The 14504-nt window shown below is 38.9% G+C and overlaps 4 protein-coding genes across 4 annotated transcripts; 2 read left to right on the forward strand and 2 right to left on the reverse strand.

Annotated features, from left to right (window-relative positions):
- Positions 1-4: 4 nt before the first annotated feature.
- Positions 5-7327, forward strand: BATDEDRAFT_34181 (uncharacterized protein; the record flags this gene model as incomplete). The annotated part of the gene is made up of 18 exons (XM_006675716.1): positions 5-35; positions 135-312; positions 405-567; positions 670-921; positions 1037-3751; positions 3821-3913; positions 3986-4064; positions 4353-4408; positions 4489-4972; positions 5050-5186; positions 5282-5446; positions 5531-5776; positions 5851-5982; positions 6067-6195; positions 6276-6362; positions 6448-6615; positions 6689-6823; positions 6926-7327. The coding sequence occupies 18 exons, from the start codon at positions 5-7 to the stop codon at positions 7238-7240; spliced, it is 5565 nt and encodes a 1854-aa protein (XP_006675779.1). The 3' UTR covers positions 7241-7327.
- On the reverse strand, positions 7276-8979 carry BATDEDRAFT_18531 (uncharacterized protein). Its single transcript, XM_006675122.1, has 7 exons — positions 8858-8979; positions 8630-8765; positions 8469-8559; positions 8243-8400; positions 7971-8176; positions 7556-7866; positions 7276-7493 (listed from the first exon to the last, which is right to left on the reverse strand). The coding sequence occupies exons 1-7, from the start codon at positions 8929-8931 to the stop codon at positions 7354-7356; spliced, it is 1116 nt and encodes a 371-aa protein (XP_006675185.1). The 5' UTR covers positions 8932-8979; the 3' UTR covers positions 7276-7353.
- Positions 8980-9948: 969 nt separating this feature from the next.
- Positions 9949-11831, forward strand: BATDEDRAFT_22117 (uncharacterized protein; the record flags this gene model as incomplete). The annotated part of the gene is made up of 4 exons (XM_006675411.1): positions 9949-10024; positions 10310-10415; positions 10531-11188; positions 11262-11831. 4 exons carry the CDS (start codon positions 9949-9951, stop codon positions 11829-11831), a joined length of 1410 nt encoding a protein of 469 aa, XP_006675474.1.
- A 254-nt stretch (positions 11832-12085) lies between these two features.
- BATDEDRAFT_22118 (uncharacterized protein) lies at positions 12086-14367 on the reverse strand (the record flags this gene model as incomplete). The annotated part of the gene is made up of 7 exons (XM_006675412.1): positions 12086-12147; positions 12233-12521; positions 12621-12780; positions 12864-13430; positions 13571-13660; positions 13824-13841; positions 14351-14367. 7 exons carry the CDS (start codon positions 14365-14367, stop codon positions 12086-12088), a joined length of 1203 nt encoding a protein of 400 aa, XP_006675475.1.
- Between the last annotated feature and the right edge of the window lie 137 nt (positions 14368-14504).

The following is a 14504-nucleotide window of genomic DNA, read 5'->3' on the forward strand; positions in this document are numbered from 1 at the left end:
CAGCATGTCTTCTATAGAAAAGACTGGTGCTGATGGTAAGTAGAGTTTAATTTTCATTCAATATTGCATAACAATAATGTTTAGTTTACATGCCACTCAGATATATCACTGTTTCCAATATATTGTATCTATAGACCAACCTGTGAATGAAAGCCCGCATATAGAACTTCCTCTAGAATTAGAAAGTCTGCCAATTAAAAAAGACCTTGAGAATGTTCCTCTAACAGACGACTTTTACTACAATGCCAACCTTTTTGAAAACCATGATATAGTCTCCAACAAACGAATTAGCTCTAAAAGTATTAGTCTTTTGTAAGCTGAATACACTGGGTTATTTTTGAATACATACAGCGTGTAGATTTTATGCTTGATTAATCTAATACTGTATAATGATTTAAATCTAGCCATTCGTTTGGATTTTCTTCTCATAAGCGGAATAATATACACTTTCTCGATGAAAATACTATACTTTCTTTCATTGGAAATGTATTGATATTTATGAACTTGAGAACGGGTGAACAAAAGCACATGATGGGTTTACGTGAAGGATCTATTGGTGCAGTGGCGGTAGGTTAATTTGGATAGTCGGATTGAATTATATTTAAACACGCATTGCTAGTCATGTATAGCTGACTGTTGATTTGGTTTTATATGCCTGTTAACAATTAGATACATCCGATGCAAACTTATTTTGCAGTTGCAGAAATATTTGATTCTCAGCCACATATATATGTATTCGAATATCCATCATTGAAACTATACCGTGTTTTACGCAATGGCGCCGAAAAGGGATATTCGGATTTGTGTTTCAACACTAACGGAGACAAAATTTCCAGTGTTGCAATTGATCCAGACTACATGCTGACGATTTGGGACTGGAAACAAGAAAAGGTCATGCTTCGAAGCAAGGCTTTTTCACAGGTATAGCTTGTGTTGGAGTTTTAAAAAACTCATTTTACGTTTTTTCAAATGCACGATTACTAATAGCAGCAAATATGACCATTTTGATTATTTTCTAATCAATACATGCAATTAGGACGTGTTTCGAGTTGCATTTTCACCGGAAAACGATGGCATTTTAACTACATCTGGTATGGGCCATATCAAATTTTGGAGAATGTCTTTGACGTTTACTGGTTTGAAACTTCAAGGATATCTTGGGAAATTTGGTGCTACTGAACTGTCAGATATTGCCGCGTTTATTCAGCTCCCGGACGGAAAAGTTCTTTCTAGTACAGAAACCGGAAACATGCTGCTTTGGGACGGTGGCATGATCAAATGTGAAATCGGAGTTAAAGGCAGACGTTTGTGTCACCAAGGGAAAATTGAATCGATCTTGCTTGTAGAAGGAGAGGTCATCACAGCTGGAGAAGATGGACTGGTTCGTGTCTGGGACTTTGAAACAATTGACAATGCAGATGGTTCAGCTGGAGCATCATCTTCTGGTGGTGGTGCAATAGACTCTACTTCAGGAGCTGGATCACTTTCACAGTCTCGAATATTCGAGATGGAGCCTATCGATGAAGTCCTAATTACCAAAGATGTCAAAATCAAATCAATTGTTCGCTATCTAAACAGCACCCATAACTATATTGTTCAAGATCAGCAAGGGCATCTTTTTTGTTTGGATTTGAATAAGCGATCCAGTGACAAAATTCTGTCGTTTCATGCCGGCCCAGTGGCTAGTGTGGACACCAGCCCAACCGCGCATATTATGGCTAGTCTAGGGAGCGATGGAAATTTGAGAATGTATGACTATGCTGCAAAGAAAATGTTGAACAAAGGCCATTTCTCAGCTGGAGGAACTTGTATGAGTTTTTTGCCGATTACACTAGACTGTACTGGCAATACACTTATTGCTGGATTTGCTGATGGAGTAATGAGAATCTTATCTTACACCTCGTTTGGCATAATTTTACAACATGTATTCAAACCTCACTGTGCAGCAATTACATGCATTTCAGTTTCAAAAGACGGATCACTTATTGCTACAGGATCTAATGACAAGAGTGTTTTTTTGTTCCGAGTAGACAAAACAGCCAAAAACAACCAAGAAATCCCGTATTCCAGATCATCGGTAAAAATAACCCCACTTGGTGTGCTAAGTCTACCTGATCAAGTAGTCAAAGTACAAATTGCGCCTGATTATGAACTTGACAAGGAAAAATTCAAGTTCAGCGCATCGACAGATATATTTCCAAATGACAAAAAACTGATTGTTGGCAATCGTCTTTTTGTTTTACTTGAAAACGGAAGCCTTTACTCTGCATTTTTGTCTTCAAATGAAGTTATTGACACTTCTGTCACATTTGAAATTGCTCCTGCTCAGATCTGGTTGAAAAAATGGACAGTAATCCTTCCGGAAATTCCAGTATCCAACGCGCTTCAAAATACTACAGACGATATCAAGCAAGCTCTTGGTAAGCATCCTGCAAGTAATCCTCAAGTTTTGGCACCTAATACAATCTCATCATTAGACATTCAAGGGCAAAAAAAAATGACTACCGAGCAAGCTTCAAATGGACTACCTTTACTTCAAGAACAGGGTATATCAGCCGATCAGTCCCACCATGCTGCCACAAGTAATTCAAAAACTGATCAGCCTGCTTTATGCACAAAAGAGTCTCGAGGGTTAATAATTAATAGCGAATCTTTGATTACAGCAATCCACTACGCCGAAAACGGATACTTTTTGATGGGAATTATAAATACCGATGGTGAAGCAGAAGTACGTTTGTGTCATGTGCTGATGCCTGCCCAAAGCCGCCTGCTTTTGGTCTATAAATCTGCTATTACGGATATTTGCTTGACCAAAACCAACGATTATCTTTTGATTGGTACTGCCGATGGTGCATGTGCTATTATTCGATATAATCAAAAGGAATTCCTTTTAAAAGATCGACCCAACACACACGAAACTTATCAGGAATACCTTGGTAGTTTTAACAATCGTATTAATACTGCACTTGAGCAGCAGGATAAAAACATTCAAAGCAACTCCGATAATGACTTGACAGAATCGCTGATTGTCAATGGACAATTTTGGGTTGGGCATGGTCACGATGTACTGCAAGGACGTGTCAACATGGTTCGAACAAGTTTTGATAATGCATTCTTATGTTCAGTTGGAAACGATGGCGGTGTGTTTGTGTGGCGAATCCATTTTAACGATATCAGTTTTTGCAAGCCTACAACTGCAAAAATAGAAGACCAATCCAATCAACTTTCTCAGCCTGAAGATATCACTGACAGCAATACATACACTATTCAAGAAGCAAAGGTTAAATCTGAAAAAGATCGCGAGGCAGAACAAGCGGAAGAAAAGAAAAAAGCTGTTCGGAATTACATTCAAGATTTGCGAGCAGAATTTATAAAACTGATTGGTGAAAATGATAAATTACCCTCTGAGAAAGCATGCATGCGTAAAGACCTTTGTGTTGATCCATACTTGCATGCTGATATTGAACGGGACACTTTGGAAAAAATCTTCACGTTGCGAAAAGAAATGGCATGGGTTTCTGAAAAGGTATTGATTGGTCTCACGAAACTCCGTGAAAAATATCTGGGATCACTTCAAACAGAAAGAATTGAATTCAAGGCATTTGAAACAAACCATACCTTGTCGACATACAGAACCATGAATATGGATCAAAGCGTTGAAACAATGCTACAGTCTCTTTTAAAAACTCCCAATCGTATTGATACAACACCTCATGCAAGAAATCTTCCGGAATCTCGAACTCCTGGTATGGTAAGATACTCATGGTTGGTTGAAATAGTTGAAATTTTATAAACTTAATCTTAATTTATGGCTGGACAGTCTCGTGATACTGAAGGAGGATCCCCGAAACAAGCATTATTACTGACCCCTCAGCATGGTGATGCACAGACCCCACATAGGCGAATTGTCAAGGTATAAGATAAATTTGTGTGTATTATTTTCAAAAAAGCTAATTCTATAAATTTTGTTTTTAATGTAAATTAGCATACCGAAGTCAAGAGTAAATTAGAATTACGAAAGCAACAGCGTGCGGAACGAGCAATCATTTGGAACGATCTAATGAGTGTCAAGCCAGATGATACATATGAAGATCCTAAAGATGTTGCTGCAATCCGATATGCTCAACACCATATGGGTGATTATCGACTCAAAACAGCAAACAACTATATTGTTCCGGAAAATGAGCGCATCGACGCAGACAAGAAAAAAAAGCAAATTCTGCTTCTTCGTGAAAGTATTATTTCACTAAAAGAGCAATACAATAAGCAAGTTTTGAAATTACGATCTCAAAAAATGTCTTTGGTTGATACTTTTACCCAATACAACATTAGATTTGCTGAAATCAATGCAGAGTTGATGAAACTTGGTAAAGTGGCCAGTTTCAACAAACGAGTATATACAATGGAGGTGCGTACTTGTATTTTTTACATTATTTTTTTGTAAACGACAATATAGTCTGATGTACAAGCGGTGAATTGATTGTTTAGTCAAGTGCGTTTCCTGAGCATCGCGAAAAAGTAGCACCAACAGATATAATACAGTTTCAAAACCAACAGCAAGAAGAGTCTGTGCATCGTAATGGACACAATGACATGCTAGACGCATTTGGCACTGGATCTGCTGTTCCAGTCCAAAATCAATCGATCCACTCCGGATTGAGTGGTGCACCTGTAAGAACAGATGGATCCACTCTAAAAAAGTATAATGCAGAAGAGAATAGACCGAGTGTTGGAGTTGACAATGGAAACCCAGCAGCTTTTGAAAATTCCACCGAAAGTCGAGTGTTGTCTGAAACAGATGCTGCAGCACGTTCTGATGCTCCAACACCATTAGAACTTGAAAAGACGCATATTAAAATCACAAAACTCTTGTACGAAGAGTCTGAAATTGCAAAATCGATTGAAAAACATATCCAGACATTTGATGGTGCTGTTGAACAGCTTGCTCGTGAACGCATTACTCTCGATGGAGGTAAGTATTGAAGCCTTTATATCACCCTGCTTTAGCAACAATGTCGTAATAACTAGCACATTGCGTTGATTGAACAGATTTAAAATTTGCGGATATCAAACTGCTGCTACTCTATCAGGAATGGGTTTTGCTTAAAGAATTTGAAACCCACGATACCGCATTGGCTGAGAAACTATCTGTAAAGCTGAGCGAAAAAAACGAAGTTGATCAAAAGGTAGATCTGCAGCTGATTGATGTCACGCTAGTGTATCAATACGATGGCAGTAAAATTTTAGAATCTAACGAGACCATGTATTGACTTGCCAATAGATTTCCGAGTGTCAAGGCAAATTGGCACTAAAAAAGTCTGATATAGAAGCTATCATCTCCAAGGGAACTGAAATCCGGGAAGAATTTTCTCGTTTATTAGGTGAAAACAATACCAATGAAGAATACTTGACCAAGATATTCACAAGAAAAATCAAAAGATCCAAGGTACTGCTCGCATTTTATTTGATTTGATCATTCAAAATATTCCCAGACATGGCAAAACTAAGTCGTGAAATATACATTACTTAGAAAAAGATCAAGGAGAGAAGCGGAAGTAAAGGATTCACAGAAAACAATGATATCGATGAGGAGGATGAAGACAGTGATGAAAGCGTCGATTCATCGTTGGGCAGTGATATGGAAGACGAAGACGAAGAATTTGAAGAACGCTGTCCAGTAGATTGTGATCGTACACTTTGGTTCAACGTTCTTTCCCAGCGCGATAAGCGTCTAGATCAGGATGAACTTTTAGCAGACATTCAAAAATCAGTCGAGGTTTGTTTGAGCTTTATAATGGAAATTTTAAAAATTGGCTTTAATTTTAATGGCTTTTAATCAATGCATTTTAGGCACTTAAAAAGGAAAACGATTCGCTCATTAAAAAAGAGAAAATTGTTGGAATTGGATTAAAAAGTGCAGAAGCTGAGATTCAAGATTTTCAAACACAGAAACAAAGAAAATTGAACGAGTTGGACGTTCTGGTAAGCCATTATCTATATGTAGTCATAGCATCAACACGATGGATCGAGAATAAAATTGTTAAACGCCGCACTTTTGTTGTATAGGTCCCACTTCGATTCCATCAGATTCAATATTTAGAACGAGACATGATCCCGTCCGACTTATCACCTGCATTGGTGTTTGTCAATGATGGACTTTTGAAACTACAAAATAGAATTTACGAGCTTCAACAGGTTTGTAATTTTTTGAGTTGACAATATCAAAACGGTAAAGTTGTCAACATGACATACTCAACACTATATGTGGAATACAGGAAAAGGCAGATATCAAGAAACAACACAAGGAACTTCGCAAGCAGCATGTCAGTTTTATCAAAAGTAAACGAGATAAACAGCAAAAGGTATTGTAAGACTAACTACAAAACGAATTATTTCCAGTCAAGTCTTATTCGGTATGCACTAATTTCAAAAACATGACATGAATAGCTTCACGAGCTCAGCGATCGGGCTAAAGATGTGCAGATGCTCAAATTTGGGCAGATAGTCGATTTGGAAAAGCTTGAAAAGCTGGGCGTAAACAAAACTGCAGATGAACTTCGCGAAAAACTGCAACGAGAGGATAATCGTCGACTAAAGGAAATCAAAGAGTATGATGTAAGTTATACTTGACAAGTGTCTATATATTTGAATCAAGACTGCTCAACGCATTATACAAACTTGTGCTTAGAATAAAATTGAGCAACTCAAAGAACGACTTACCGAGGCAATCAAAGAAAATACAGACAAGGTCGAGTCTTTGGTGCAACTCAAGGAGCAGCAACACGCAATTGAGAATGCACTAAACACATCCCAGGCATCAGTGGTGAGTACATGCTTTTTAAAAGTCTTTAATTATCCATGCAGTGGAGCTACATTATGTAGTTTATAGATCAGCTAGAGCCTGCACTAAAGTTTGTGTAATTAGACTGCAGAGTATTCTGGCCCTCAAAAGAAAGATATTGATGAGCGTGACCGCTTAGTCTTGTTGGTTCAATCGCAAGCTCAACAAATAGATGCGCTCAAGTATGAAATTGAGCTGCTTATAAGAAAGCCTATTGGCCGTGTCCCAAATATTAAAACTCAGTCTACCGTGCCCTATCCACCAAACACGCGACCAAAACTTCATGAATCCCGGCCTCTACGACATGATATTCATATGCCTGACACGGCTCTGATGATGCAAAATGATCAAAGTATAGACTCCCCTGGTAGTGCAATGACTTCCGACGCAATCATTTAATAGTACACATTTATTCAAACGATTTGGGTTGTTTTCAACTATTGCTAGTCTTTAATATATTTCCAATAAATGGTAATTTAAATCTCATGTACGTTTACGTATTCAAGCCATCATTACATCCCATCCATCTCGTCTGCTTTAAACGACTCGGTTAAAAATTGAAGTGGCGGAAACTTACGTCCTGGATGAGGCACAAGTGCGCTAGAAATATTATCCCCCCACCAATTATCTGCATGAGCTCGATACCACTCGACTAATAAAAATCATTGTAAGAACACAGCGCAACAAAATAAATGCTAGACATCAAATACGTACTAGTAATGCGTATGCCTTCTTCAAATGTTGTTGTTGGTCTCCAACCCAAAGAGTGTATTTTTGAAGAATCAATGGCATATCGCTTGTCATTGAACGCTCTATCTTCAACAAATCGGATGCTATTTTTTTCATCAGCGATATTAAAGTGTCTCAGAAGCGACCTGGTTAGTTCAAGATTTGTAATTTCGCAGTCAGATCCAATATTATATGTTTCGCCAAACTTTCCGTGCAACAGTATTATCGTCAGTGCACGAGTCAAATCGCCAGCAAACAGATATCTCCGTGAATTTGATCCATCCCCGTGAATATAACTGCGACATGGAATGTTAATTACGGCACCAGTTTGGAACATCCATTAGTGTAAAAACAGGTGTAGCACCCGTCATATTCAATCCAAGTCTATATACATGCATACCATGGAAGGTTTTTTAATATAGAGCAGATGAACTTTGGAATAATCTTTTCTGGATATTGGAATGGTCCAAAAATATTATTGCTTCTAGTGATGATGATGGGCAGTTTAAATGACTTGTAGTAAGCCATGACTAGACATTCGGCAGCAGCTTTAGTAGCTGCATATGGATTTGATGGTGCCAATATTGAAGTTTCATTCATATCCGGCTAGTTTAGAATTAAGCCAGTTGAGACCATTAGTTTTTAAGAACAAAGTGTCAACTATAGATTCACATTTTTACATGCCTCTTGGTGATCGACTTCGCCATATACTTCGTCAGTGCTAACATGCACAAAACGACGAATCTTGTGTGCACGAGCAGCCTCCAGTAGAACATGAGTACCATATACATTATTTCTAGTAAATTCAAGCGAGTCGCCGAATGAATTGTCTAGGTCAAGATTAGCAAGCCTTGACCAAATGTAATTCAAATTAGGATAGCGCAAAATATTAGCTCACCGACATGGGATTGGGCTGCCAAGTGCAAGATGACATCAATCTTTTTTTCGGAAAGCAGATAGTTGATAAATTCTGCCGAACACACATCTCCCTAAAGACAGCAGCAACAATTGAATCTTGAGTGTGTGATAGTCGCAAGAAATTTAAAAATACGCCGATACCTTGATAAAACTATAGTTTGGATAGTCGACTACCTCTTGCAGACTCTTTAACGATGCACAGTAGTCGAGCTTATCAAATGCATAAATGTTCCAGGATGGAAATGACTTTACCAGATGGATAACAACATGTGAACCGCTAAACAATTGATTAATGGCAATATAGACCATGACTGCACTTGATAGAATACAAGGACAAGGAAAAGAACTGCAAGATGGCATACTGCTTACATAAACCCTGCACCGCCAGTCACAAGGATGTTGTGAGAGGCAACCTCTCTTGATCCACTTACGGCCGTACTCATGTAGAATGAAATTAAATGTCAACTGTCATGAAATGATTTTTAAATTTACTGGGCGTTGAGCGACTGACATGGAAACAACAGTTGGATTCCTGATACGCGCAATCATTATTTTAAACTAGAATGCAATGCATGGATTTGAATACAGCAAATGCAGTTTGTAGGTTATATTGGAAACCGTCGAATTCAATATCTGGATTGTTGGGAATCTGGTGATGATACAATGACTACCAAAGGTAGAGAAAGAGCGTGTTCAAAACTATAATTTGTTTGAAACAAGAATTGAGATTGTTTATTAGAGAATCAGCCAATCTCTCCAGAAAAGCACCGAATATTTGACCATTGCCTTTCAAAACAAAATAAATAGAGATTACTGCAAGATAAATACAAGTGCTCTATTTTACGTGAATATGGCTACAAATTCATTGTCATGTTTCAGCAAATGAGCAAGCAGTAAAGCAGACAAGTGTCAATAAGTGGGGTCAAGTTTACTCAATGTCTACAGAACGACACTGCTGCTTGGGTAAAAATCAATATCAGATTGTCCAACAATCAAAATACGCCCTTGAAAATCAAGCAATCCATTTTTGATTCTTGTGTACCAAACAGGCCACCATCTAAATAGCAATCTAATCAACAAGTAGCCACTGCAATCACGGGCGATTCAGCTTAAACTGACTGCTGTAGTCGTAATTATCCACTGACAGGCGGCGCATCAATAGCTACTGAAACACATTGCTTTAAATCAAAATTGCACCAAAGCCACTCCAGCACCATTTGTGATCCCTGCCAAACAATTATTTGGCCGACTTTTCGTTCCTTGGTTTTCTTGTCAACACTGTCCATCAATCGGTTACAAGAAGTCAGTTTAAATCTAACCATTTTTAAATAGTTTGAACTAGACCTGCAATCCACCATCATTTTGCACTCATCCCTGTCTCAAGTATCATTGTAGAGCACCTTGTGCAGTCAATCACTGCCGAATCATTCATTTGTGCACTTTTCATATAAACATCAATCATGCAACTTTTCAGGATCAACCTCTATCGACAACTCTTGTCTTTAATCGCAGTTTTAGCAGTTCTTGCCGGTCAAGGTATATCATACTTTGCACTGTCCAATGCATGAAAGCTTATATATTCAACAGCCACTATATTGTAAAGTGGTTATATTTCAATATTTGCAAAGTCAAGATTCGGTGTATGGACAGGCTGTGTAGACTCGTCCTTGGCTACCATGAACCATACTGGATAATCTCATTCATGATGATCATCTAACAGTCAGCATAGCTCTGATAGAATGATCTGCACTCTTTCCCTTTTAAATGTTTTGTTACTATTCCATCCGCTGTTTTGCCTAAACTAACATTTTGATTTTCAAGCTATTGCTTACAATACCAACTGCCCTACCAATGGTGCGTTTTGTATCCATAGCTTCATTGATTCTCAAGGCAACGCAGTATTCACCGTCCATTCCAGTGCTCAAGGGTATGTTCCATCATGTCTTTGTTGCCTGCTCTGATTGATTGTTGGCTGCCAACGCCTCATCCGTCTGTTGATTCCCTTTAATTTTTAATCTAATAATTGTTTGGTTATTTCTCAGTTGGGCCGCATTTGGAACTGGTAACTCAATGTCGGGATCGTCAATGGTTATTGGATGGATCAACTCTACAAACGGGGTTGCTATTTCCAATCGCATCTCAACAGGGCACGCAGTTCCTGCTGCTGCGCCTGCTGAGTTTGCTGTCCAGCTTCCACTTCAGATTCCTAACCCTCCATGGGCAATCATTTCCTTTTCCTTTAAATGGGCCCCTTCTTCAAATATTGCTCCTCTCACTAGTCCAGGAAATTATATATATGCTGCGTTTAGTGATAAACTCTCACCGGGTGGTGGTTTGCCTGTGCACAATTCTCGTGGCTCAATCAAGGCATTTGACTACAACACCGCTGCTCCCAGTGTCGATGGCGGCACTGCAAATTCTACTCAATCGGGAACCTCAAAAAGCACTGCTATTCTATCCTCTACACCTGACCTTTATAAAACGATTGTAGTCTTGCATGGTGTCGGCATGTTTGTCGCTTGGGGCATTGCACCGTTTTTTGGAATATTCATTGCACGCTATTTGAAGGAAAAACTAGATGTCTGGTGGTATCGACTGCATCTAATTATCATGTTTGTATTTTGTTTTGTTTTGACCATTGGTTCTACCGTGATCATTTATCTGTACAAAACACCTCCTCACTTTCAGGATGTTCACCGGGTAAGCTTTTTAATTTTTTATTGTAATGCAGTTTGCGATTGTCATAGTGCTGACTTTTGAATTGAATGTATAGATGTTGGGTATTATCGTCTCGGTATCTGTCATCATTCAGGTGATTATGGGCTTCGTCTCCAATGCATTGTATAATAAAGGACGCGAGCGCATTCCTATCTGGGACAAAGTTCATTGGTGGTTTGGTCGACTCGTGTGTGCAGCTGGTGCTGCCAACCTATTTCTTGGTCTCTTGATGTACCACGATATGGGATATACGATGCCATACTGGCTACCCATTATTCTTGGTGTATACTTCTTTGGCTCATTTGTCATGTTTAGTCTTGGTGAGCGCTACTATGGTAAAGTGGATCATATTAAGCTTTCTGGTGACCCGTCTCTCCGCCAAAGCTACTACAAGCCCTCCATGTCCAATCCTCGACCTCTATCTACAAAGAGTGGATATCCTGATGATCATAATAGCTTTGGGCGTCCAAGTATTCCTCCACAACCATTTGACGATGCTGCCAATGACCGCTATAGCAGATACACTGCTGCACGATACAGCGCTGTAACTCCGTCCCAAGGTCGTAGTAATGACCGTAGTTTGAATCGTCGTGATGATTACCAATTAGGCACGAGCTACCGATGATGATGGTCGGTATCGTCGTTAAAGTTTAAATCTCAAAATAAATTGTACTGTTATCATTTACTATCTTTCTCCCCATTTTCATGCTCTTAGTCATCAGATTAAACAAGCCTTGAGCCCCTGTGGTATTTATCGAGTCCGAATGTAGCTCGAAATTTTTCAACAACATTAAATGCGTGTAATGTAGATGGTACCTTGTCCTAGGTCATACATACCTCTAGCAATAAGCTTTGAATATAGGAAGCGACATTTATTTTTCAAAAAACAGATTTTTCTGGCGTCTTGTCATTAAGTTCCGGTGGGGCTATCTTTCCATGATCTAGTATATCAACGTAAACATAAAAGTGAGTTCAATCAGCAACTATGCAATCCAAAACCATTCAGATTGACAAGTCTCAACTTACGAATTTGGCCAAGCATCACTTCAGCGACGATAAACCCAATAAGAATGCAGCCTACGATAACGCCGTATCCAGCTTTAGTACCAACCGTGACAACATATCCAATAGATTGAAGCATACTCATGCCGGTAATGATATTGATCATTCCAGCTACAGCAAGAGATCGTCCAAAAATCCAGTGAAGTTTATCCCAGATAGGAATCGATGTACGATTCGGGCTAAACATTCTATCGCAAATCACTCCCAAAATGATTTGAATAATCATAACTATTGCAATTGCAAGACCAAATGACTGTAAATGGTTTAGTGTACCACATTACAAGTTGGATGAACTATTAGTATCATTTTCATAATGACCTCAACTATAATGCAGAGTAGCTTTATATGTTACCCTATGGAATCCATTTGTGAAATGCGGAGGTGTTTTGTACAATACAACAAGAATAATTGCTGCGATTGTCAGGAGTCCCGTCACAAAAAACATGAAAAATACATGTAGTCGAAACCACCAGACTCCAAGTCTGTCCTTCATGTATCGTGCAATGAATATTCTAAAATGAATACAAGGCGATTTAGTATTTCAGGTTAGCAAATGAGATTTGGATTATAGAGATGTATAAAAATAAGACCTTACCCAATTGCAGGGGAGATGGTCCATGCTACAAACATCATAATACCATGAGCGCGTAAAATAGACTCGTATGTAACACCTGGAGGAAGGGGAAGAATAGGCAAAACGCTATTATCCGAAACTGAGTCCATGATGACTAGTGTCAAGTCATTCGGTGCAGTTCCATTTGATGTGGCATTAGTCCCTGCTACTGGTGCGGGCATAAAAGCAGGGCTTGTCAGATCAAGAGTACGAATGATGCCACGAATAGTGTGATACGAAAAAGGAGATGATGGAGAGTCTATCGATTCAGGTGGTATATCAGACATGGCAAACAGGAATGTGGAAGATGAATCAATTGACTTTGCGGGGCCAATTGCTGGACGCTGTACTGTAAAAACAATTTTGGCCCAGCTTGGAGTCGGCATTTGCTCATAGTGTGATAGTTTTGCGGATTGATCGCTGCTGTATTGGGGCAGAGTATGGCTGTGCGAGTCCCTGGTTGACAACGTGATACCGTTGGTACTGTTTATATAGCCGACGTACATTGTCGAGTCGAACATGCTAGGTCCTACACCAAATGCAGCCCATCTAGTATTACATTAAAAGTTTGTGGTTTCGTTTAGAACCGTGCAGTTTTGTACGAGGCTGTCGCGATTGGATGCAGCAATCTTACTACTGTCACCTACCAACACCTCGAGCAAATTCAATTAAAATCAAGCAAATCTTACCCCTGGGCTGCCGATTGGATCGTGAAAATAATATCACCAGTGCTACTGTCCTGGCCACCAATAACACAATAACTCTGACTTTGGCAAAACCTAGATAGAGCATATGCTATGGGTACAAACGTTAGTCTTTCATGACTATAATATGGAGTAAAATCACTACAATCTTTTGGCTCGATATTCAATATCAGATAGGCATTACAATCGTGCAGAGTATTGGAAACAAGCCATCACTGAGTATAACTAGCCAACTCACAGCCAGAGCAGTACATCACTACATATAAAATCACGGAATAGAGTATCATGATAGATATTATTCGAGAATTTGATATAGATAATTTGTGTGGAAAATATTCAAAAGAAAGCTTATTTTAACAGTTGATTTTATTTGGATTGTGTAATAAGATCCAAAATCCATCATATCTGATTGTACAAAGTGTACTGACACCTGTCAATAAAACATTGACGAAATTAGCAAATTGCCAAGCAGTCGAAATTTCAGATCCCGAAAGATCTATTGCCAGTACTCTAGCCATGAGCCGATTGTTTTGCCGTAGTAGCTTTATCCATCATCTGCTTTGGAGTTTTTATTGTCAACATCAGGATGGTGTTTCTGTATTGACTAATATACCCGACAACTAGCCAAATATTCGAAGCTTTAAAAACAAAACATCACATTTGCATTTAAAATCCCGGCTGTATTTTAATCGATTGCTGCTGGGCAGTCTCACGCCGCAATACCACAAGTCTGCTTAGATCTATGCACATACAAACCCAACAAACCTTGTCAAGACTTGCATACTGTCAAGTTATGGTACCATGAACAAATCATAGCACCATTGATCGACTTTGAATCTGCATAGGTAGATTAACCCACTGGCTTCCATTAAAACAAGAGCAAGTCAGTTTTGCTGCCATCTTACACTGGGCTAGCTCA

Source organism: Batrachochytrium dendrobatidis (genome assembly GCF_000203795.2).
Source record: "Batrachochytrium dendrobatidis JAM81 unplaced genomic scaffold BATDEscaffold_1, whole genome shotgun sequence".
NCBI lineage: Eukaryota > Fungi > Chytridiomycota > Chytridiomycetes > Rhizophydiales > Batrachochytrium > Batrachochytrium dendrobatidis.